This window comes from Triturus cristatus, chromosome 4_1 (assembly GCF_964204655.1).
Source record: "Triturus cristatus chromosome 4_1, aTriCri1.1, whole genome shotgun sequence".
In the NCBI taxonomy this organism is placed as follows: domain Eukaryota; kingdom Metazoa; phylum Chordata; class Amphibia; order Caudata; family Salamandridae; genus Triturus; species Triturus cristatus.
In genome coordinates, this window is record NC_140585.1 from 852,241,590 (window position 1) to 852,266,343 (window position 24,754).

Sequence of the window (24,754 nt, forward strand, 5' to 3'; positions counted from 1 at the left end):
ACACCCTATACAGAAACTTCCAAATGACATTCACCCTTTGCTATAAAACAAAAAGAATTAGAGGACAAAAAGGTCAAATATGAGCCCGAGAGTTTTGACACTTTTGCTGAGTGTGGTTTAAACCCCTCTTATGGACCATGATTAACTCTGCCCTTCTCCTTGTTGTCTTACCCAGGTCCTTGGCATGATGATCAATGCAGCCTACAAGCCAGGGCGGGTGCTACGAGAGCTGCAGTTCGTGGAAGATTCACAGTGGAATTTCCAAGAGGAAACACTCAAAGCCAAGTAAGCATTGCTCTTTACTGCCATAAGTAGGATAAAAAACATATAGATCGTCAATGTTAATGTAACAATCTTAAGAAGGCCCTGAACATATAGCTCTAATCATGAAATGGGTGGAACTCTTTATAAGATGACAAAAAGCATGTGAACAGAAAAATGAAAGAAATGACCATAAGAAACCTTCCTCTGTACCAGCTGGAGGGGCAGCCTTGATTAATCTGGTGTTAATTTGGGTTCGTAAATGTGGCAGAAGTGGGTCTTGAGGCACAAAAATACATAAGCATGGAAAGGCATGAGAGCCTGCCTCTAGGGCCATTCGAACTACAGGTCTCTACCACAAACTTGGAGAGGGTGTAGAGTTGCTTGCACTGATCTTTTTGGGGGATATACTTTTTAATTTATTTATGTTGCATTGTCTTCAACATCTTCTGGTTCATGAAGAGATGAGGTGCAGAGCATATGCTTATTCTTAGGATATTTCGAAGTGTGGGACTCTTACTGTGCAAGCAACGCTCCCCCTGCAGCCCTGGACCCAGCCCTGCCCCCCTCCATCCTCCTCACCCCACAGTTCCCGCAAAGTGACCCACTCTGGCCCCGTAGTCTCTTTTACCCTTTGTGTAAAGCAGGTGGTAAAATGTCAGCCAAAATGACCCCAGAATTAGGGAAACCTGTGGGAAAGGACCCAGTAAATGTGGGCCACCAGCTTATTTCCCATTTTGGGACTTTATCTCATAATGGCTAGATTTAATGAGGGAGAAACTAGCCCGGATCATCAAACTCAGTCTCGGTAACGCCATACCTTACTCTCGCCACCTCAGAATGAGGGTAGAAGTCTGGTACTGTGGAGAAGTAAATACTCATGGGCATCTCACAAGACCAAACAAAGGGCTTACTTTAGAGTGCGGTTACACTGTCAGGGTGATGGAGTATTTCACCGCACTCCAAATTTAGAGATGTCCGATGCCCCAGCGGGCATCTCTTACATTGGCAGGAACCGTCGTCGTAAGTGTGCCAAATGACTACATCAACATGACTGAGCCTTACGGCACTCTTTCAATTTTCTTTTTGAAAATAAAAAAAAAGCAGTGAATCCCCTTGCCATGGGAGTTTTCTCCCATGGTAAGCGGGTCATTGCAATGTTTTTACTTTCACTTACCACCACTTTTTGAATGGCGGTGTGTGAAAGTAAAAACTTTCCATTTATTCAATCGCTGTGAATAAGGCGGGCGGACAAATGTCAGAACCTCAGATGGCCCTCACTCTGTCAGGCCGTTGGAGGAGTATGTCAGCGGTGGAGAGGGAGTAGGCTCCACCGCTGACATACTGAAAGTCTGCCCGACTCTAGATGAGTTGGGTGGACCTACAGTACGGCGGGCAGGATAGTCCATTGCCTCTGTGATGGAGAATCTTTTCCACGTATTCTAGGTCAGGGCCTTGGGCTCTTGGGCCAACAGGGAATTTCCTCGTTGTTCAATTTCACATAGAGACACTGTTTCTTATTACAGATGTTCCCTCTGGTAACTGATTTTATTACTGTGCTGAAAGGCAGGACATTCCTGGACAGTTATTGATACACTGCATGACAAAATATATTGTTTTTTTAGATACAAAGGGAAGACGTACAGAGCAACGGTGAAGCTTGTAAAAACCTCCGATCAAGTTGGTGATTTCTGCAGAAGAGTTTGTGCAAAGCTGGAATGCTGCTCAAATCTGTTCAGCCCAGTGCAGGTCACTGAAACATGCTCTGAGAATTGCTCAGTTCAAACAAAAACAAAGTACAGTGAGTACAGAAGTGTCATTTTACCAAAAGCAATGTCAACCGTGTAATTATAGGAATGTGATGATATACTACAGCAATAAACCACGAGGGTGATTTAAAGTTCAGCAGAGAAACCGTTCTGTCCAGGCTAAACACACATGCTTGTCAAACAGAGTATGCCTTTAACATAATTTCACAAGTTTTGACTTTTCATACATTGTATTTTTGAAGATGAAATCCTCCATGTCTCCTGATTTTGAAGTGTTCTCGTTTTTCTGTTGGCGACATTTTTAAGGCCATAATGTTGTACAAAAAGCACATTAATTTACTCGCTTTTGCATAGTTCACATTTCAGGTCGAAAAGTATGAAAACAATATCAGCCGGAAATGCGCGCAGTCAAAGTCCAGTTCTAACAGTTTTCTGTATCTACCTTGCTTCCCTGGCATCCATCAGGTTAGCTTCTAGGCCCTGTAGACACTCGGCTGATCAAAGAGTGAACAGAAATGTTTCCTTGACTACAGGTAACATTCGCCATATCACACGTTATTGTCCTTTTTAAGCTTCAACTCTAATCTGTCTAGAAATGATTCGATTGTTTTAAAATTCTGTCAGCTTTCTGACACATTGATACCTCATGAATGTTCCTCTGTAACTCTCTAATAGGTAATGCCAGCCATGTGGAATCCTTACTTCATCATAGGCAGCCCATCTAATACGAATAATGTGCATTGCTACGAAATAAGTGTCACTAAAGCACCAGGTTAGGTTTTGGGAACTGTAGGAACAATAATCTGTTAATTTGTCACTGTATGTTTTATGCACTTAGGGGCATCTATAATATTACATAAGCCAAGGCGATGAGGATTTTAAAAGCATGTTCCATCATAAGTCTTAGTAAACTGCATTTTCTAACATCCTCAAGACAAAGAAAGAAGCTATGACACTACTCTTTCAAACATCTTTTTAAGGCCCAAAATAAACATGGTTTTCCTAGCACAGCCCATCATCTTGTTATCTCGAATATAAGTACAACTGACATTGGGGCATCAGCAACTCTGAAGGTGCAGGAAGTGCCAAAATTCAGCAGTCCCCGCTACCTTGGTACAAGTTATAGGGGTATGTTCCATGCAGACTCCTTCTCAAACTACTCTCCAAAAAACTCTGCCCCCAGGGGAAGATTACAGATGGATTTTCGTGGTTCCCTTCTAACAAATATAAGACTACCTATGGGTTAGTGTTATATTTAGCAATGTGGGTTGAGGGTCTTGAGGGCTGTTAGAAATTGGGTTATTGGTTGACTGGGGTGTGAGTCCTAGTCAAGCAGCAACCACCATGCTAGGGTGTAAGGCCCAAGTAAACCCCAAATTATCATATAGTCGCCATCGGGTAGCTTGGCACAGAGCAGTCCGGCTTAACTTGAAGTCAATGTATAAAGTATTTGTGCAAAACTTCAAACAGTAAAACAGTGACAACACCACACAAAGAGATCCCACACCAGATTTTGGAAAATAGAGTAGATTATAATAAATAAAACAAGACCACAATGACAAAAATCCAATGAGGGAAACCAGAGATATTGAATTTCAATGTTTTAGGTTTAAAAAGCATCAAAAAGCACAAAGCACCAACCAGGGATATCTGGTCGTGCCGGACTGGGACAAAATCACAAGTTCTTCTGACCAAGATGGAGTGCGGGCATGCTACATGGACCAGGTTAGGCCTGATGAACAAAGTACCTTAAATTCTAGTAGCAGAGCATTGAGTAGATCAGAGGTGAAGATGCATTGCGCAGCCAGAGCGATTCGTCGGTTCTGAGATGTAGCAAGGCTGCGGTGCGAGGTCCTGTTGCGTTGTCGTAGAGGATACTGTAGACGGCGCTTGCGATGCAAAGCTCGTGCGTCAAGGCGACAGCACACAGCTGATGATGTGCCGGTTCCGAGGAGCTGCAAGGCTTCAATGCAGAGACTGGCGTGCTCGTCAAGCTGCCGTCGACGAGAGATGAGAGAACCGGGGTCGGAGACATGCCACGCCGTCGGTGATGCATCGGTTCTGAAGATGCAAGGGTAACAACATTAAACCAACTAAGACTATTTATATCATTTTTAGGGTAATCCGACTAATACTTTACCAGCATCTGCTGTATTCCATCTTCTATCAAGACCAAAACAAAATGAAACACCACTAATTTTAGAGCTAATAAACATTTTTTTTATAACATTAATACTTTTTCCTTGAAAGCAGTAAGTAAAATAAGTTTAAAAAATCTTTTTTTTCAAAGTTAATTCAGTTTATGCTCTCAAAGTATTCTTTCCTGTTTTAGGTTTGGTTCTGTGTTTTTCAGTTTAGCTTTGTCTTTAGCAGTCTTTTCAAGATTTTCAGTGTGGTTCTTCCTCCGACGATTCACTTTCAGAGGTGCATTGGCAATGATTTATAGGACAGATTTATGTTTCTTCTACCTCTTCAGACACTGTTGCTACAGATACTTATTCAGGTGAGGCATACTTCTTATTTGGAGTTACTTTTCTTGTTGATCTTCCAGCATCTGGTGACTCACTCTCGTTTTCTATGTCTAATTCTATTACTTCAGGATCTTCATTGATTTATTCAGTCTCTTGCTGCCAGTGTTTTCTTTTTCAGATAAATTTCTACTAGTTTTCTTCATCCATTTCTTCTCTGGTAGCCACTACTAAATCTTCTTCACCCACTGATGGATATGAGCTCTGGTCAGCTTCAACTGCAAAATTTACTAAGAACTACTTTCTTCCTACGTGGGTTCTTGTAACTCAGATTTTCAACTGCAGTCTCTTGTTGCTTGGATCAGAGACTACTTCATCTTGCTGCCACTCGTGCCTTTGAAATTGCAACGGTTCTTCACTTTGATCCTTATATTGAATCTGAACAGTACTACTGGTACGTTCACCCGGGTCTTGATCTTCACTTACTTTCATACACCAGTAGTTTCACCAACACCTTCACCAGTTTCAAAATGTTCAGCCTCTCTGGATCCACAATGCAAACTTGGGCTTGACTCTGTGAATCAGTGGTTGAGTTCACCACTTCTTTATTCACTACCTTCACTCTTTTTGTGTGAGTTGCATGGATCCACTATTGGATTCCGGCATACCTCCCAGCAGTCTTTGTTACCAGGATGATTTGATAAGGGCCCTTTCAACACTCCTGTAAACAATTCTTACTCAAGTGCTTTCTGTCAACTATACAGTCGCCATGGGACAGACTGTGACACTGAATTTCTCTTGTTGCTTCTAATACCAAATTCACCTTGTGAGAAACAGTTTTCACCATATCAGCCAGACCTTTGCAGTAGTCAAAAACAATGTCAATGTAATTGAAACAAATGCAGCTGAAGGAGTATATGCTAATCTCATTGCTTTACACATGAATCACTTCAAAGGACGAAAGACCAGTCTTATTGTCAGGTGTACATCTGATGCTCCTCAAAACAAGAGGAAGATCATTTGGCAATTTGAAACCAATTAGAGGCTCCCACTTTAGGCAATTTGTTATTTAAAGTTTCATTCATCCTGTCAACCACTCCAGAAGATTGAGGACGATAACTACAATGGAACTTCCGATCAATTTGGAGAGCAGTACAAATTAATTGCAAAATATAATTTTTGAATTTGGGTCAGGACCAGTCTCAATAGAAGTTAGAATGCTGTATCAAGGCATCAGTTTCCTCAACGAAAGTTTATTAACTCTTAGCTAGCTGAACTACTGGTGGAAAAAGCCTAAATCCATTTAGAAAACAAGCAGACGAATGCCAAAATATATTTCAAGCCATTGTAAACTGGCATTTCCAAAAAATCTGCTTGCCGTCCTGTAAATGGACTCTCTTATTTGCCAGTATGACACATTACAGTACTTGTTCTTCTGACCTGATTATTCCCCTGGCAGACCAAGCAGCAGGAATACAGATTTTCAGTAACACTTCTAAAATGTGTATTTACCCAATATTTTCTGAATGTTCTAAACAGGGCATCCCTCCCTGAGTGAGATTGTCCATTGAAATAGTGAGCCATAATATACAACATTGAGTCAGGAAAGACATATTTGTGTTCCGAGGCCACATATAGAATTTGATAATTTTTCTTGTAACAAAATTTATTACCATTTATTACTCTCCTTTTCTGAGGCTTCCTCCTCAAGTCCCTTTCTTCAATTAAGGAAGCTTGAATTCAAGTTAAAAAGAAATATTTTCTGTGATTTGCTTTGAATTTATTATTTATTTATCTTGTTCAGTTTCTTGTATAACTATTTCATTTTCAAGTGCATAATATGGAGCCGCCTCATCAGCTTATTTGTTTCCCAGAGTTACCATATCTGTTCCAGCCTTAGGGACAGCACACTTGACTACAGCCATCTCTTTTGGCTGCCGTATTGCTTTTAATTGGTCATGTATATAGTGGCTATTCCTGATGGGAGCTCCAGAAGTCACCATAAAACCTTTTATGACCACAGCTGAACAAAATCATGGGCCACTCCAAAAGCATACTGGGAGTCTGTATAAATGTCACATTCAAATTGTCTGACAAGAAACAAGCTCTTGTCAATGTAACCAACTTTGCCACTTGTGTTGAATTTACATTTGGCAGATATGATACTTCAGGAATTTCAGAAATGGAACATACTGCCTTGTCAGCCTTCAGTGCTCCAACTTGGTCTCTCAAACAAGAGCCAACTTATTAAGACAGATCAGCCCTATCATGTGGAATATCTGTTTTATCTGGTCGTGGTTTCGTACATAATTCTGTAACTTTGACACAGTCATCTTCAGTTTCCACATCATCATGCTCATCAACATTGTCCCTGTCCTCACATTATTTGTTTAAAATAGGTAGCAGCATTGCTGGGGTTAGCAAGTTGCACCTTTTGAAACATTCTCAGTTGCCAAAATGACTTGCTCATAACATTTGACTGTTTGTCAAATGTTGAGTTCTCGTTTGTGTCAGTAAAATCCCTACTGATTGTGAAACATATACAAATAATGTATGTCCTATGACATTTCCTTCACTTTGCTCAATTGCAATACTAACAGCTACAACCAATTTCAAGCCACCAGGAAGGCTTTCAGCTACTGGATACAACACAACTGACAAATAGGCCACCGGCCTAATAGCTACCCCATGTTTCTGAGTGAGTATCGATAGGACACATCTACCTCTTTCATGGCAAAAGAGAAAGAAAGTCTAATTGTAATCAGGCATTCAAAGGGTGGGTTCATTAAACACATTTTCTCTTAATACGCAGAAGGCATCTAAACATTCTTTGTCAAATGGTACAGGGTCCTTTATGCCACTATGAGTCAAACGTATTAAAGGTTTTGCAATCAAGGAAAAGTTTGGAGGCCACTGTTGACAGCCAACAATTCCCAGGAACATCCTCACCTCCCCCAGGGCGGTTTAAGGATTCATTTTCACAATTCCAAAATTGAAGAAACACAGTAGTTGGAAACTTTTGTTCTGCCTTTCTCTATATGATGACCATCATAAAACACGCCCCTTTTACAGTACTGCATCTTTGTTGGGGAATCCGTATGACCACTGGCAGCCAAATGATTCAGCAAGACAATTGTTTCAAGTTACCAGTTTTCTTTTGTCTTAGATGCAAATAGTAGGTCATCAATATATTGCACCAAGACTGAGTTACAGGGCAGCCTCGACATTTCTAGATCTTTCTTCATGGTTTGACTATATATAGATGGATTTTCAGTGTACCCTTGTGGAAGTGTACCCCAATGAGAAAGGCAAAGGGGAACTGACTCTCTTCGTGGAGAGGTATGGAGAAGAACACCTGGCATAAGTAAATGGCTGTATACCTTTCTGCACCTGACGGAATCTGGAACAGAATTACTGCTGTATTCGATATTACTGGACAACAGAGGATGACTATTTTATATTTCTTCATTTTTGCACTATTCTCCATTTGTTCAAGGGCTACCAAGCACTTTCTGTAGAGCTCCCTTTTCATTCAATTTTTCAATGACTGGTTACATTACTTCCTCTACATGTCTTGACAGTCTGTACCGTTTAGTTCTGGAGAAAATAGCAATAGGCTTTTTATCAGTCCAATCTCTTTACCAGAGAAATCACATACCTCCTCCTTGACAACCTGTCATAAATCCAGAGATAAATCATCTTTAGTCTAGACTGGGAACAACTCTTGAATCCTGTCTTTCAAGTCTTTATCTTGAGTTTCAATTGCAGCACATTCCATTATGCAGTAAACCACACTGCTCATTTTGCATAAGTCTATGCCCAACAAATTCACATGACTGGAGAAATCTGAGGAAAATCATTTTTCAGAATCAATGGATTTTGTTGGTACCCTGCAACATGGACTTCTCTTCCGAGACTGCCACAGAATGAACTGTAAATGGGAAGCTCTACTATCAATCAAAAATGAAACTGGGTGACCATTGGCTTCATCTGAAATGTATGGGCCCTATGGTCTACCTTCAGGACAGCTCCAAGTAGGCAGTCCCCCTCCCACCCAGGAACCATCATTGTGAGTTATTTTCTGGAGAAATCTGAGGAAAATCATTTTTCAGAATCAATGGATTTTGTTGGTACCCTGGATTGTTTGGCAATTTGATTCTAATGTTTTACTGCAACACTGGGGCTGTAGCCATACTCATGAAATGATTTATGATCATGCATACTCTGCATAGAAGCTGGTTAGGCTGGGACCATTAACTTCATGTCTTTATTCTGAATTTGATCTGGATTCTGGGGACATTCCTGTTTCCAGTGCCTGATTTTACCACAGAGATGACAAGCAATGTTCTTCGTCAACACAACAACAGTTGTTTCATTCCAGAATCATTCACCATCCCTGTTCTATGACCTTGCATCTGTTTTGCTCCATTGCTCATTTTCACACCTAGCATTGGAGACATCCTATTCATTCTAGCATCTCCAGTTTGAACACACCCCAATCCTATCCCCTTAACGGATTCTGCGCGCTCCTCTCAAATCGCTTAGTCAGGGCAACCATAAGCCTCTCCTTGATTTTCTTCTGCTTTGCATCAAACAAATAATTACTGTGTTTAGCAAGCCTCAAAATACTCACTTTCCTGCAAGCCCATGACAAAAGCAGAGCTAAAACCACTTGCCCCATCTTACTCAGGACCTTTGACTCCGCTGTGCGTCTTATAAATCTGCATAAGCCTTTCATCGTAAGCATGCACTGAGTCTTTTGCATCTAATGAAATACTCAACATTTTTGCTCAATTGATATCCCTCTTTGGTGACTTATTTTTCAAATGCTGTTATTTGCTTGTATAGTTTAGATAGCTCATCAAAACAAGCATTATTCGGCAGAACCCTAACTTTTTCTTCAGTCAGCAAAGCATTCAGACCACAGATCACTAGGAACCACAATCTCAAAAAACAAATTCCAATCGGTCCACAATATTTTAGAAATGGTAGTCAGTTTATGAACTTCCTTGTACCACTTCTCAAGTTCCTTATGCAACTTTGGAATATTTGTGATTCAAGTGTTAAGATCAGATCTCGACTATGCACAAAGTTCCCTCCAAGCACTACCCTCACCATCACCATCCCTATATCTGAATAAATACTGGACCCCTTCACCTTCTTTCCTCTCTCCAACCTTTATTTTTACTTGCTGTCCCTTTCTTCCATATTTGTTTGTATTTCTTTAAATCACTCTATTCTCTTGTTTTATTCAATCAAATATTTGATGTCAGCTCTTAAAGTAATTAAACCCAATTCTTTTATTTCATCATGGGTCAAATCCATTTTGTTATTTCTACTCCCATGCTTTCATTTTGTCTGTATCTCTTCAGCTCATAAACTAATTATTTTAGCTTATCATGTGCTTCATTTGAACACCTAGCTGCTTCTATAATCAAGTATCACATTTCTTCAACATTGTAATGCAAATGTCTATTTAAATCAATTGTCTCTTGTAACATTTCTCCAAGTTACATTTTTAGAAGACTGATATTAATAGTTCACTCTGTAGGAACCTCCTCAACCACAACTGTAGTAACAGGGCCCTTTACTTGCTTTGTCATTTTCTCTTTCTCCAATTCAGTGGCCATGCGATCCCATTTATTCAGTGCCTCAAACTGTGTAGGTCTTGTGATCGTTTCTGTAATTCATGATCTGTCTCATAAAACCTAGCTTTCTAATGGTAAATGTACCTTCTAAAGGAAATTGCATGTCCTTGTGAGAAGTGGTATATTCATGCCATTCAGAAATCAAGGTACACGTATAAAACCCCATGTCTGTAATTATTTCATATGCATACATTCCCTCGGCAGGTAATTCCTGACTCTTAGTAAAAGGCACAGCAGAAACTTCAGACTTAATTTTTTTAACACAGTACCCATTATTTTTTTCTAAAACCAACTTAAAAATCACAAAGAAAAAAACAGCAAACAATAAGGATCCCCAGCATGGCTCTGTCAAATGTCAACCTATCACAGCGCAGCTTTGTCACCAACCAGCCAATTCCAGCATGGCTTTGTGGTGATGTCTCACCAATCCCAGTCTGGCTCCTTGGCTAACTAACCAATCACACTGCATCCTCTTCGTTTATGAAGAAAAATAATCGCAGAGCCCTTTCTCAATGTGCTTACATTAAATAAACCTTGTTTACTCAACGTAAATTGAAAGAAAATCAACAAGTTAGAACAAGATAAATCTCACAAACTGTAGAAACTAGAATAGCACCTCTTCGGCCCTGTCTAAACCACAGTTCGCACTAGGCAGACTTCCATCTAGCGGCAATCTACCCTGGCTAATTCAATTACTCCCACACCTAACAGTTAAGAACATCAACCCAGATTAGGCACACAACCCTGGAAAATAAGCTCATTAATTCAGAAAACCCTATCTAATTGAATGCAACGCCTCGCACTACAAAATACCTTATGCAGACCGGTAAACCACAAGTCATACATCAAAACAATAGGGATCAAGCCACCATTTAAACCTAGAATCAGCATTGCATAACAAATGACTTCACATACATCAAAATACATACAAAACCTCAGGAACACACTGTACACACCATTTCACTCCAAATCGCTCCAGAACAGCACTGCAATTCAAATATCTCTGCAAAATCTTCAAAATAATCCACACTGGAGAATCCAATATCTCTACAGACTGGCAAAAAGATGGGACCCACTGTAGCAAAAAGAGGTGCTCTTTAATGTGCAACCACCCTCTGCAACCAGAGATTTTTGAGAGCAAAAGGGTATCCCAAAATTCAATCACCCAATAATTTACCTCAGTCTTCCCCAATTTGCTAGAACGAAAATGGTACTAACCTCAATTTCATGAGGCAATGTGTCCCTGTATTAAGGCACCTGCCAAGACATCAAAAATAAAATTAAAATAAAGTACATTACTAATAAAGGGTTACATGAGCCCAGTCACTAACTGAGTTCTAGATTAATGAAAAGTTCAGGGTTTTATCACAAATTCAAAAAATAAGCAATACGTAGTTGTCGAAACTTGGGTTACTGGTGAGAGGGCTGGAACCGTACTCAAGCAGCAACCACAATCTTTATCAGGGTGAGACACAAGCAATCCCTAAACTAACTTGTGCTCAACCCTCTGGTAGCTTGGCAGAAAAGCAGTCAGGCTTAACTTAGAGGCAATGTGTTAAGTATTTATGCAGCCTTTCAAGCAGTAATAAAGTACAAAAACAACACAAGAAAAATCCCACAACAATACAAAAAATGGAGTCAAATGTAATAACTTATTTGAGACCAAAATTAAAAAAAATCCAATAAGTAAAGCTGGAGTTATGCAATTTCAAAGTTTTAAGTAAAAATAGTGCCTAGAAGCACATAGCAGCAACTGTGGTTATATGGTCACACTAGACCAGGATGAGGTCACAAGTTCAGGCTGACTGCTATAGAGCACGGGCCAGATACAGGGACCAGGTTAAGCCCACTGAAGAAAGTAACTTAAATCCTGGTTTGCAGACTATTGTGAGATCCCGCTTCGAGGATGCATCACATAGCAGCAGTTCCAAGAAAGCTGCAGGGCTGTGAAGGAGTCCTGCATCGTCGACGAGCATGTCATTGATGAGGGGTTTGCAATGCAAAGTCCTGCTTCAAAGATGTGTCGCGCACCATTGGTTCTGAAGAGGCTGCTATGTGTCGTTGTTGATGTTGCTGTCGACTAGGGGCTTGCGATGCGAAGGCCTGCATCACACAGCAGCGGTTCCAAAGAGACTGTGGGCTGCAATGTGAGGTCTGGTGTCAAGGAATAGTCAAACTGTGGAGATTTCAAAGCAGAGATGCATTGTGTTGCATTGGTTCTTCCCAAAGGACCACAGCTGGGGCTGGCAGTGCACATCCATGTCCATTCCCAAGGGTCCAGGACTGAGGTGGCACCACATGTGCAGTAGGAATCAAATCAGACAGTCCTGGTGCTGGGTTCAAGGTGGTTGGAGCCTATTCTGTCCCTGGTGCTCTGATAAGGATGCTTGCCAACTTTCCCTTGGAGTCACTCTGGTTGTCCTGGGTTCAAGATGCAGGTCTATTCCGTCCGTCCCCACTCAAGCAGCACGGCAATAGAGTAGTAGTCCTTCTTACAGAGCAGCACAGCAGTCCTTCTGAGTCTTCCACAGGTCCAGAGGTGTCCAGAAGAGTTGGGTCTGAGGAGCCATTATTTATATCTAGTGCCCACTTTGAAGTAGGAGCAGTTTCTGGAGGTTTCCACCCCCAGAATTGCTTGGAATTTCCTGCCTCCCTGTTCTTGCCCCAGCTTGTCTGGGGTCAGAATGGACTAGTGTTAAACTCTTTGTGAAGGCGCTCAGGCAGAGCTCCTCCCCCTCATCAAGTCAGAGAAAGCCTATCCAACACCTATTCCCCTTTGTCTCACCATCTTGGAGCAATAGACAAAGACCAACTAGCAGCTGAAACTAGTCATGTGAGCCAGGATACAGTCTGCAGGCACAAAATGGTTAGGACAAGAAAATGCAAACTTCTAAAAGTGGCATTTTCAGACTTGTGACTTAACATCTGACTTTACTACTAAAGATAGCTTTAATTTACAATTCTTTAGACACCAAACTCGACAATCCTACTTGCTCTCAATTGATAGTTATCACTTATTAAATGTAATAGGGTAACCCAATGTTATCCAATGGGAGAGGTAGGTCTTGCAGCAGTGAAATACGAATTTAAGAGTTTTTCACTACCAAAACATGTAAAAGGTAACAGTACATGTCCACCTATTTAAATAAACTGCACCGTGCCCTATGAGCTGTTTAGGGCCTACCGTAGGGGCGACTTATATGAATTAAAAAGCAAGGTTTAGGCTTAAGAAAAGATTTATTTTGCCAGGTCGGAATGGCAGTTTAAAACTTCACACAAAGACTACAATAGTAGGCCTGAGATATGTTTAAAAGACTACTTCGGTGGGTGGCACAATGAGTTCTGCTGGCCCACTAGTAGCATTTAATATACAGGAAGTGGTTACCTGTAGTACCACTTTACTAGGGTCTTACAAGTAAATTAAATGTGCAATTTAGTGTAAGGCAATTTCACCACGCTTAAAGTAGAGAGCACAAGCACTTTAGTACTGGTTAATAGTAGAGATATGTGCAGAGTCCTAAAGCAAGCAAACGGAAGTCAGCACGAACAGGAGGATGGAAGGCAAAAAGTTGGGGGGAAAACCATGCCAAGGATGTTAGGTCCAACAAGTGACAATGATATACAGAGTAAGTAAAATTCAGGAAATGTTCTAACTTCAAGTAGGCAGCAAAGTGAATAGAAAAACAGACAGCATCCTAAGCAGCATGCTAGTCTCCTGCAAAATCTTCTGGCTCACCTCCCAAATAAAGGAGTTTTATACATTATTCTTGCATATTTAATCAACATTTCTGCAGATTAATTGCTGTGTGAGCAAAAGTATCATTACTTCAGCAAATCAGAGAACAAGAAAAATAAACATAATTACCGTAGCTACTTAGCACTATCCCATTTTGTGAATGTTCAATCAATAAATCCATTAGGCAGTATTTCTATAGTGCAGCTTGTCACTCTGGGGGGTATACAGGTGCTGAGGTCCCATGGGCCTTAGTTAAAGAGCCAGGTCTTGAGTCCCTTCCCAAAGTCGGCGAGTGAAAGTGAGGTTCAAAGGTGGAGCGGGAGGTCATTCCAGGACATGGCGTTGAGGCAGGCGAAGGAACAACCTCTGCTGCAGCTTCAACTGATGCGGGGGACATGTGTAAGGGTGAGGGAGGCAGAGCGGAGTTGTCTGACAGGTTGGTTGAAGGTCAGATGGTGGTTGATGTAGGAAGGTCTGGTGTTGTGGGGGGCTTTGTAGGTGTGGGTCAGCAGCTTGAACTGGCATCTCTTCTGGACGGGGAGCCAGTGAAGGTTTCTTAGGTGGGGGATGATGCTGGTCCATTTGGGGAGGTTGAGAATGGGTCTGGCTGTGGTGTTTTGTATGGTCTGGAGTCAGTTGAGGAGTTTGGTGGTTAAGGAGCAGAGTGCATTTCCGTAGTTAAGGCGGCTGATGACAAGGGCTTGAGATATTGTTTTCCTGATGTTTACGGGGGTCCTTCTGAAGATCTTCCGAAGCATGCTGAGTGTGTTGAAGCAGGAGAAGGATACTGCGTTGACCTGGCACTTCCTAGAGAGTTTGCTGTCCAGGATGATGCCGAGGTTGCGGGCATGGTCAGTTGGGGTTGGCGAGGGTCCATGTTGTCCCATAGGGAGGTGTTCCTTCTGAAGATTAGCACTTCTGTTTTGTCCATGTTCAGCTTCAGGCATCCAGTCGGCGACGTTGGGCATGGCGTTCCTGGAAGTTGGATCTGGTGGTGGCAGGGTCTTCTGTGAGAGAGAGGATGAGTTGAGTGTGGTCGGCTTATGAGATGTTGTTGAGTCCGTGGGTGCGGGCTATGTCAGCCAATGGAGTCATATAGGCATTGAAGAGAGTGGGCCTGTGGGACGAGCCATGGGGATGCCACAGATGGTGCTCTTGGGCTCGGAGATGAAGGGCATTAGGTGGATTCTCTGTGTGCGTCCTGTGAGGGAGGTGACCCACTTGAAGGCGTTTCCCCAGATGTCGATGAATCGAAGGCCACTTAGAGGTCAAGGAGGATCAGGGCTGCTGTCTCACCTCAGTTGAGGTGAGATCTGATGTCGTCGGTTGCGGCGATCAAGGCGGTCTCGGTGCTGTGGTTAGAGCAGAAGCTGGACTGGGATTTGTCAAGTAGGCTGTTTTCTTCTAGGTGTTCGGTGAGCTCGCAAATGATGGCTTTCTACAGGACCGTGGCAGGGAAGGGGAGCAGTGAGATGGGGCTGTAATTCTTCAGTTCTCTGGGGTCAGTGGAGGGCTTCTTCGGGATTGGGTTAACCTTTGCATGTTTCCATGCTTTGGGGACTGTGGCCGTGGTGGTGGATGAGGTGAGGATGTTGGTGGGAGCACTGCTGATTTCCTTCTGTCCCAGGTTGAAGATGTGGTGGGAATAGGCATCTGTCGGTGCTCCAGAGTGGTTTCTAATTGGTGAGCAGGTCGAGGTGGGTGGCATCGGTAGGTGTCAGGAGGTGGCCAAAGTCTGTTCATTGTGGATCGAAGTTGCTGTATATGTCTGATATCTTGTTGTGGAAGTAGTCTGCCAGGGAGTCGCAGAGGGCTTAAAAAGGGCGTATCATATTCTTGGTGGCAGATGGGCAGGAGAACTCTCTGACAATGCGGAAGAGTTCTTTTGTGTGACTAACACTTGCTTTGATGCAGTTGGTTAGGGCATCCTTTCTTTCTTCTTTGAGGCGGTCGGTGGCACTCGCTGAGTGCTGATTTGAAAGTGGGGCGGTTTGAGGGGTACCAGCTGGAGCACTATCATCTCTCCAGTCTCATGCATTTGTGGGGCCAGAGTTCAGAGTTGAAGCAGCTGGTGTGCTTGCTGGATCTGCTGGTGCTGGCTGTTTTCATGGGGGTGACTGAGTCGGCGCAATTGGAGATCCAGTTGGAGAAGTTTTGGATGGCTAGCTCAAGGTTGCTGGATGTGTCAGGTCTGGTGGTTAGGACGGTGGTCGATTGGGTCTCTGTGATTTTGTTCCATATGCGGCGTGAAGGGAATGGGTTTGGTAGTTAGTCCTGGTGAGCCTGCGTTGGTGAAGTGGACAATGCTGTGGTCGGTCCAGGTGAGCTCGTTGACGTAGCTGAACTTGATCCTGTCACTGGCTGTGAAGATGGGGTTCAAAGTGTGTCCTGCACTGTGCATTGAGCTGGTAACCAGCTGCGTAAGGCCGATGATGCTCATGCTTTCCAGGAGGTTGGCAGAGTTGGTGTCATTGGGGTCGTCGGGGTGGAAGTTGAGGTCGCCGAGGAAGATGTAGTGATTGCGATTGATTGCCAGGGGGGAGCTAAATTTGGAGATGTCATTGTAGAAGCTGTGTGGAGACCTGGGGGTCTGTAGGCTAGGGTTCCTCTGATGGTTGTCTTTCCATCAGTTCAGATTTGGAAGTTGAGCTGTTCCATGATTGATGGGAAGTCGTCTTCAGTGGTGGTACATTGGAGGGTATCTTGTTGATGATGGTGATGCCTCCATGCTTGTTGGTGCAGTCTCTGTGCATCATCTTGTAGCTATGGGGTATTGGGGTAGCGATGTCAGGTGTTGAGGACAGAGTAAGCCAGGTCTCGGTGATGAATATCACGTTGGGGGTGGAGGTGTTGATGGTGTCCCAGATTTCTGTGGCACGTTTGCAGAAGGATCGGACATTGAGCAGCATGCACCGGAGTTGCTCTGTGGGGTCAGAGGTCATCAGAGTGGGTGCGGTGAGGGTTTTGGGGTTGCAAGTGAATTGGCAGAGGTATGCAGGTGAAAGGTTCTTCTGTGGATTACGGGGAGGAGATGCAGTTGTTGTAGCTGTTAGGGGCCAGGGCTTGGAGCTAGGTGGTGGTGTAGCTTAGGATGGCAAGAGGATTTATTTTTCATTTACTGGCTCTGAGCCAGGTAGTGGGGCAACACTCCTCCGCCATTGCGGAGGAGCCACCACTGCATCTAAAACTTTGGATCTTGCTCTTAAATGCAGGTGAAGCAACTCAGCGGGATGAATGCCTCCTGCCATTATCTGTGTGTAGCCTCACTACTTAAAGCATCTCCACATCTCCCATTCTCTTGCAGGGGTGTCTTCTAAGCGCACACTCTCAGAGTGGTTATCATCTAAAGTCAAAGCCACTTTAAATCTACTCTACCAGTGAAAACATGCAAGTCTCAAGGAACTTCAACAATCACCTATGTATTGAGTTCTTTTCTAGGGCATCATACAACAACAAAATTTCAAGATTTAACATTTTAATAAAGGTTTTCCATCAGCTCCTACTGAAGATAGAGAGTTAACCAAAAATCGGAGTGTACAGCATAATGTCACTACTGTAAAACCCCTTTAAATCCAAAATGGGAAGAGGTAGTTCATAACTCGGATAAATATTGGTCGGAAATGCATTCAATATCTATCCAAAGACGGCTATTGCATTTTGCACTTTGTTTACACTGTTTAAAAAAGCTGCATCTGGTGAAGGAAGTTTTTCATGGTAAGCTGATAAAAATAAATCTCTGCTCTACAATTACATAAGAGTAATTGGTTAGGCTGGCAGTATAAAATGCATGGATACTTAGAGCAACTGGATGATAACAAGTTTGTGAGTTTGCAAAGTACTTTTTCAGAACTTATATCAGCATATATGATACACAAATGAGCCTTAAACTGTTTGTTATTATGTCCTTTTATAGTTTACGATCATAAACAGCTTTTCCGAATCAGATTATTTTCTGCAATTACAACGCAGGAGTGAAAAATATAGCTTTGTTTTATAGTGCTGTGGCATAACAATGTTTATCTGTTAACCTGCCAAGAGGAAACAAAAATAAAGAAAGCCAAAGGTCATACCTAATTTGAATTAACAAGAAAAAAGTAACACATGCCTTAGTAATCCTAAGTATTATTTTATGTTGTACTTATTCATTACACAGCGAACAAAAACTAACAATGTGAAAATTCTCAAAACCGGTTAGTTCATAGGTATGAAACACATACCTAACATTAAGTTGTAGATGGGAAGATGTGAATAAAGTAAATTATTTTCACCACCAGGGTTCTAAGTTACGGATGCATGATGGAACTACGCATGCCATTACCACGTATGGCTTTACAACGCAGTCATCACAACCACGCAACACTACCATGCAAGTCTTTACCATTCATATGCTTTTACCATGCATGCCTACACAATTAAATTTACGTTGTTAAGGCATGTATAGTAAAGGCATATGCATGGTAAAAAATGATGTGCGTATATTTAATATATATTGATTTTTAAAAGAAATATATATATATAAATATATATTTTTTATAAAATATACATTAAAATATTTACACGTTTGTATATATACATACTTTAAAAAAACATATATTTATAACTAAATCTAAATTTGTGTGTATATATATTATCTACTGGCGGTCGCCAGTAGATATAGTTAGGACCGTGTTTCCATAGGAAATCTCAAAATTCTATTTTGAATAACTTTGGCGCCGGTTGACGAATCTTCGCGAAATTTTCAAAACTAATGGGGCGCTCCGCTCAGCTCCTACCCTGAAAGTCTCGGGGGGATTCGTCAAGCGGGTGCCGAGAAAAAAGGGGGGTCCCAAAATGCGTTTTCCCCATGCATTTTCCCATAGGACCTTTAGTCGAAGGTACAGCCCGAACAGCTGAACAGAATTACTTGAAATTTGGCAGAGAGGTAGTCCTCAGGTCAGGGATGTGCCTTTTGCATATCTGGAGTCAATTTGTTCAGTAGTTTCTGAGAAAATTGCAGTTAAAAGCACATACATATCTATAGCCGCGCACCGTGCGCGCACCGTGCGCGCACCCTAACGTGCGCGAACGTAATTCTGATTGGTGGTTACATGTCACTCAACCTTCGAATCGGTCGAAATCAGGAAGTGTCGGCCGCCATTTTGTTTGTTTTCAGTGCGAGAGTGGAAAAGGAAGGTGGCGAACGTGAAAAGGGGGCAGGGTAGAAAGTTCCTGACCCCCTAGCCTTTGTCAGGGGGTCCCTGAAGGACCCAGAAGGCAGAAAAAAACAATTAATTTTTTTTTTTTTAATCGCGGGGTGCGCGCATCTTGCGCGCACGGTAAAAAACCATAAAAAGAAAAAAAAAATTTAATACGTAGTTTATTGTAAAATAAATATAAAAAAATAATAATAAAACATACATAACTTAGCATTTAAAAAACCGTACAAATTCACTGAAAAAACCATAGGTTTCACACACGTTATAGTTAGGAATTAGCATTTAAAAAACCTTGCAAATTCACTTAAAAAACCATAGGTTTCACACGTTATAGTTAGGTGGATATTTCACTCGTAAAAAAACAATGAAATTCCCCCGTTATAGTTAGTTCAGATAACTATAACTCGCGCGACCGCCACTCTATCACAAGGATGATGTCATCAGTGATGTCAAGAGTGATTCCACTGACCATGTCATGAGTGATGTAATATGTGACGTCATGAGCAGAGGATTGCGGGCGCGTGAGTTATAGTTATCTGAACTAACTATAACGGGGGAATTTCATTGTTTTTTTACGAGTGAAATATCCACCTAACTATAACGTGTGAAACCTATGGTTTTTTAAGTGAATATATATATATATATATATATATATATATATATATATATATATATATATATATATATATATATACATACACACACACATGCATGCATGCATAGGCCCTTCCCACCCCAAAACCCATATGCACCCTAAACACTAAGAACCACATATCACCCTAAAACCCATATCCGTTCTAGATCCTAAAAATCCCATAGCACCCAAAACCAATACCCACCCTACACTCTAAAAACCCCTGACAACCCAAAAACTCATACCCACCCTAAACACCCCTTACTATCCAAAAACCCATATCCACCCTAAACCCTACAAATAACCTTGCTACTCAAAACCTATACCCACCCTAAACCCTAAAACACCCTTAACACCTAAAAACCCATACCCACTCTAATCCCTACAAATACCCTTGCCACCCAAAAACCCACATCCGCCCTAAACCCTAAAATTCCCCTTACTGCCCCAAAACCCATACCCACCCTAAAAATTCACTTACCATCCAAAACTTCAAACCCACCCTAAAAATATCTACAATCTAAAAACCCATAAACTCTTACCCACCCTAAACCTAAACACTTTCCGTAAAAAAAAAAGAAAAAATAATAATAATAATATATATATATTTAGGCTCAAGTTTCCATAGGAAAAGCGTTTTTTGATTTGCCAACATCTTTGGCTCCATTTGACGAATCTTCACTAAATTTTCAAAACTAATGAGGCTCTGTGGTCTGCACCTGTCTTGTTAAGTGGTGCTGGTGATTTGTCAAGCGGGGTCTGAGAAAAAAGTGGGTCCCAAAACATGTTTTACAACAAATTTGACAAAAAAAGTAGCTCTTGGTTCAGAAAGCGTTCTTCTTGTTAAATGGTGTAAATCCATTCAGTAGTTTTTGAGAAATTCAAAAATAAAAAACTAACAATATCTGGCGGCCGGAGTGGATCCGCGAACCCTCCTGAGCACGAGCTTGGTTCTAATTGGCTGCCAACACACCAAACCAAAAAATGTTGGCAGCCATCTTGTGACTCGGTTGAACCAAGTCACAAGAAAACAGTAAAAAAATAGTTAAAAAACAAAAGGGGCAGAGTAGAAACACCCTGACCCCCTAGGCCTGGTCAGAGGGTCCCACAGGGATCACCAGGTCCAAAAAAGCATTGTTCTGCACCACTGTTGCCTCTTTCTGCACCTCTCTTCCTTCTTTATGCACCACTCTTGCCTTTTTCTCACCTTTCTTCCCTCTTTCTGCACCTCTCTTGTTTTTTTCTGCAACTCTGGTGTCTCTTTCATCGCTTCTCTTGCTTCTTTCTATCCCTCTGTTGCTTCTTTCTGCACTTCTCTTGCCTCCTTCTGCACCCCTCTTGTCTGCTTCTACATCTCTCTTGGTAATTTCTGCACCCCCCTTGCTTCTTTTTGCACCCCTGCTGCCTCCTTCTGCAACTCTGTTGGTTCTTTCTGCACTTCTCTTGCCTTTTTGTGCACCCCTCTTGCCTCTTTCTTCACCTATGTTGCTTCTTTCTGCACCTCTTTTGCTTCTTTCTGCATCCTTTTCCCCTCTTTCTGCACCTCTCTTGCCTCTTTCTGCACCCCTGTTCCTTTTTTCTGCACCTCTCTTGCCTGTTTCTGCAACTCTTTCCTTCTCCTGCACCTCTGTTGGTTGTTTCTGCACTGCTCCTTTCTGCACCTCTCTTGCAAGTTTCTGCACTCTTCTTGCCTCTTTCTGCACCCTTCTTGCCTCCTTCTGCACCTCTGTTCATTTTCTTTGCATTGCTCTTGGTTCTTTCTGTTCCTCTCTTGCAAATCTCTTGCCTCTTTCTGCACCTCTCTTGCCTCTGCCTGCACCCCTGTTCCCTTTCTGCACCTCTTTTGCCTTTTTCTACTACTCTCTTGCATCTTTCTGTGCTTCTCTTGCCTCTTTCTGTACCTATGTTGCTTGTTTCTGCACTTCCCTTGTTTCTTTCTGCACCCTTCTTCCCTCTTTGTGTACCTCTCTTGCCCATTTCCATACCTCTCTTGCCTCTTTCTGCACCTCTTTTGGTTATTTCTGCACTGCTCTTGCTTCTTCCTGCACCTCTTTTGCCTGTTTCTGCAACACTTTTGCCTCTTTCTGTACTTCTCTTCCCTCTTTCTGGACCCCTCTTGCCTCTTTCTGCACCTCAGTTGCTTGTTTCTGCACTTCTCTTGCTTCTTTCTGCACCCTTCTTCCCTCTTTGTGTACCTCTCTTGCCTATTTCCGTACCTCTCTTGCCTCTTTCTGCACCTCTTTTAGTACTTTCTGCACTGCTCTTGCTTCTTCCTGCACCTCTTTTGCCTGTTTCTGCAACACGTTTGCTTCTTTCTGCACTTCTCTTGCTTCTTTCTGCACTTCTATTGCTTCTTTCTGGACCCCTCTTGCTTCTTTCTGCACCCCTCTTGCTTCTTTCTGCACCCCTCTTGCCTCTTTCTGCACCTTCCTTCCCTCTTTTTGTACCTCTCTTGCCTGTTTCTGCGCCTCTCTCACCTCTTTCTGCAGCCCTCTTGCCTCCTTCTGCACTTCTGTTGGTTCTTTCTGCACTGCTTTTGCTTCTTTCCGTACCTCTTTTGCTTATTTCTACAACTCTATTGCCTCTTTCTGCACTTCTCTTGCTTCTTTTTGCCCCCTCTTGCTTCTTTCTGCACTTCTCTTGCTTCTTTCTGCACCTCTCTTTCCTCTGTCTGCACCCCTCTTCCCTCTTTCTGCACCTCTCTTGCCTCTTTTTGCTCCTCTTTTCTTGCCTCTTTCTGCGCTTCTCTTGCCTCTCTGCAATTCTCTTGCCTCTTTCTGCACATTTCTTACTCTTTCTGCACCTCTCTTTTTTTCTGCAATTCTCTTGCCTCTTTGTGTAGACCTATGAATCAGTGAGTGGGTATGTACTAACTGGTATTGGTATGTCTATGGTTTCACATATGATAGTCTGTATTTTAGAATGGGTGTATGAAAGTCTATATTAGGGTGTAAGGAGGTGCATCAGATATTAAGTGTATGATGTCATCAGTGATGTCATCAGTGATGTCATCAGTGATGTCATCTGTGATGTCATCAGTGATGTCATTGACCATGTCATCAGTGATGTAATCAGCAGTGCATTGCTGGGGCGCGAATTATAGTTAGCTCAGCTAACTATAACAGCCGAATTTCTCTGTTTTTGTACGAGTGAAATGTCAGGCTAACTATAACGTTCCTGAAACCTGTGTTTAAAATAGGGGGTCCGTCACGGACCCCCAAGCCCCGGGGAACACCACCGGGGTTTAAATTAAGTGGGAGGGGGGCCGCGTGGCCCCCCTCCTGGAGCCAAAGATGGGCCTGTGGACCGCCACCCCCCAGGGCTGGCTCCTGCAGTGTCCCGGGGTGCCCACCCCCGGGACACTGCTGTTTGCAATGGCAGGGCAGGAGCCTCGCGGCTCCCACCCTGCCATTGCAAACTGCTTTGCTTCATTGAAGCGAGAGCAGGGAAACCTGCTCTCGCTTCAATGAAGCAAAGACGATTGCTTTTCCACATGGGGAGCAGCATGTTGGCTGCTCCCCATGTGGAAAAGCAATGCCGGCTCCCGCAGGAAGCGGGGAGCCAGCTGGGATCGTGGTGGGATTGGGACCCCCCCACGGTCACCAACGAGATGGCCAGGCCCCGGGGGATGGGGTCCCCGGGGCAGTAGTGGCCCGGGAGGGGGGCCACGTGGCCCCCCTCCTAAAAAAAGAAAAATAAATAAAAAAACGGCCCCGGGGATGTGGTCCCCGGGGCCAAAAGGGGACACAGGAGGGGGGCAAGGCAGCCCCCCTCCAAAAAAAAACCCATTTAAAAAAAGGCCATGCCCCGGGGGATGGGGTCCCCGGGGCAAATTATGGCCTCGGGAGGGGGGCCTCGAGGGATGGGGTCCCCAGGGCCAAAAAATAAGAAAAAGAAGGGGGGCTACACAGCCCCCCTTCTTAAAAAGAAAAACAAAACGGGATGGGGAGGAGGCCACGCCCCCTCCTTTCATCACTCTGCAAACACGCCCCCTGGTGCGTTTGCAGAGGGGGAATGAATTCCCCTTCAATACTGGGGGTCCCTGGGGGCCAACTAGCCCACCAGGAACCTCCAGTATGCACCAGGGGGCTGTGTTGCAGAGAGGTGTAATGAGGCCACACCCCTTTTTACACCTCTCTGCAACGCAGCTCCCTGGCGCTTACTGGAGGTACCTGGTGGGCTAGGTGGCCGCCAGGGGACCTCAGTATTCAAGGGGACTTAATCTCCCAACTTAAAACGTGCCACGGGGTGCGTTTGCACAGCGGTGAAAGTAGGGGGCAGGGCCTGAGGTGATACTGTGCAAACACGCCCTGTGGCGCGTTTTAAGTTGGGGAATTTATTCCTCTTCAATCCAGAGGTCCCTTACGGGACAACTAGCCCACCAGGTACCTCCACTAAGCGCCACGGAGCTGCGTTGCAGAGTGTTGTAAAAAGGGCTGTGGCCTCTGAACACCTCTCTGCAACGCAGCTCCCTGGCACATACTGGAGGGTACCTGGTGGGCTAGTTGGCCGCCAGGGGACCTCAGGATTCAAGGGGACTTAATCCCCCAACCAGAGGCGTAGCTAGAGCTTGTGGCACCCGGGGCTATCCCTCAGATTGCCGCCCCTGGAGAGGGGGATGAGGGGTGCTGGGGAAAAAGGACCGAGAGACACATAGTATCGCCGCTAATAGTTACCTCGATCATGCAAGTTACATGCACATACATGACACCGTCCAAGGCTGCACAGTTAAATACACCGGTGACCGGCAGTACAAAGGAGAACACACAGACTGCCACCCTGCAGGATTTCAGGAAGGGCCTAAAAACATGGTTATTCGATTAACGTCCCTAATCAGCAGCACCACCCCCACCCTCCAGCGCCTAGATACCCTCACAGGTGATAAGTAGCGCTATGCAAATCCTGTTTGTTTGATTGATTGACACCCGATTTCCACACATCGTTTGTGCGCTACATTAGTTTTATCTGTAAAATTGTATGTCTTTGCAAGTTAAGTGACCACTTCAATGGAGATTGAGCTGTCTATAAATGACACTGCGCGAA

General features: G+C 43.3%; 1 protein-coding gene across 3 annotated transcripts in view; it reads left to right on the forward strand.

Annotated features, from left to right (window-relative positions):
* The window catches only part of SFMBT2 (Scm like with four mbt domains 2), an 819,725-nt gene that overhangs the window by 694,436 nt on the left and 100,535 nt on the right, over window positions 1-24,754 (forward strand). For all 3 annotated transcript variants that reach the window (XM_085653540.1, XM_085653542.1, XM_085653541.1), the window contains 2 exons: window positions 176-285; window positions 1,887-2,062. In XM_085653540.1, coding sequence (XP_085509666.1) covers window positions 176-285; window positions 1,887-2,062 — 286 coding nt within the window. The remainder of the gene's footprint in view (window positions 1-175; window positions 286-1,886; window positions 2,063-24,754) is intronic.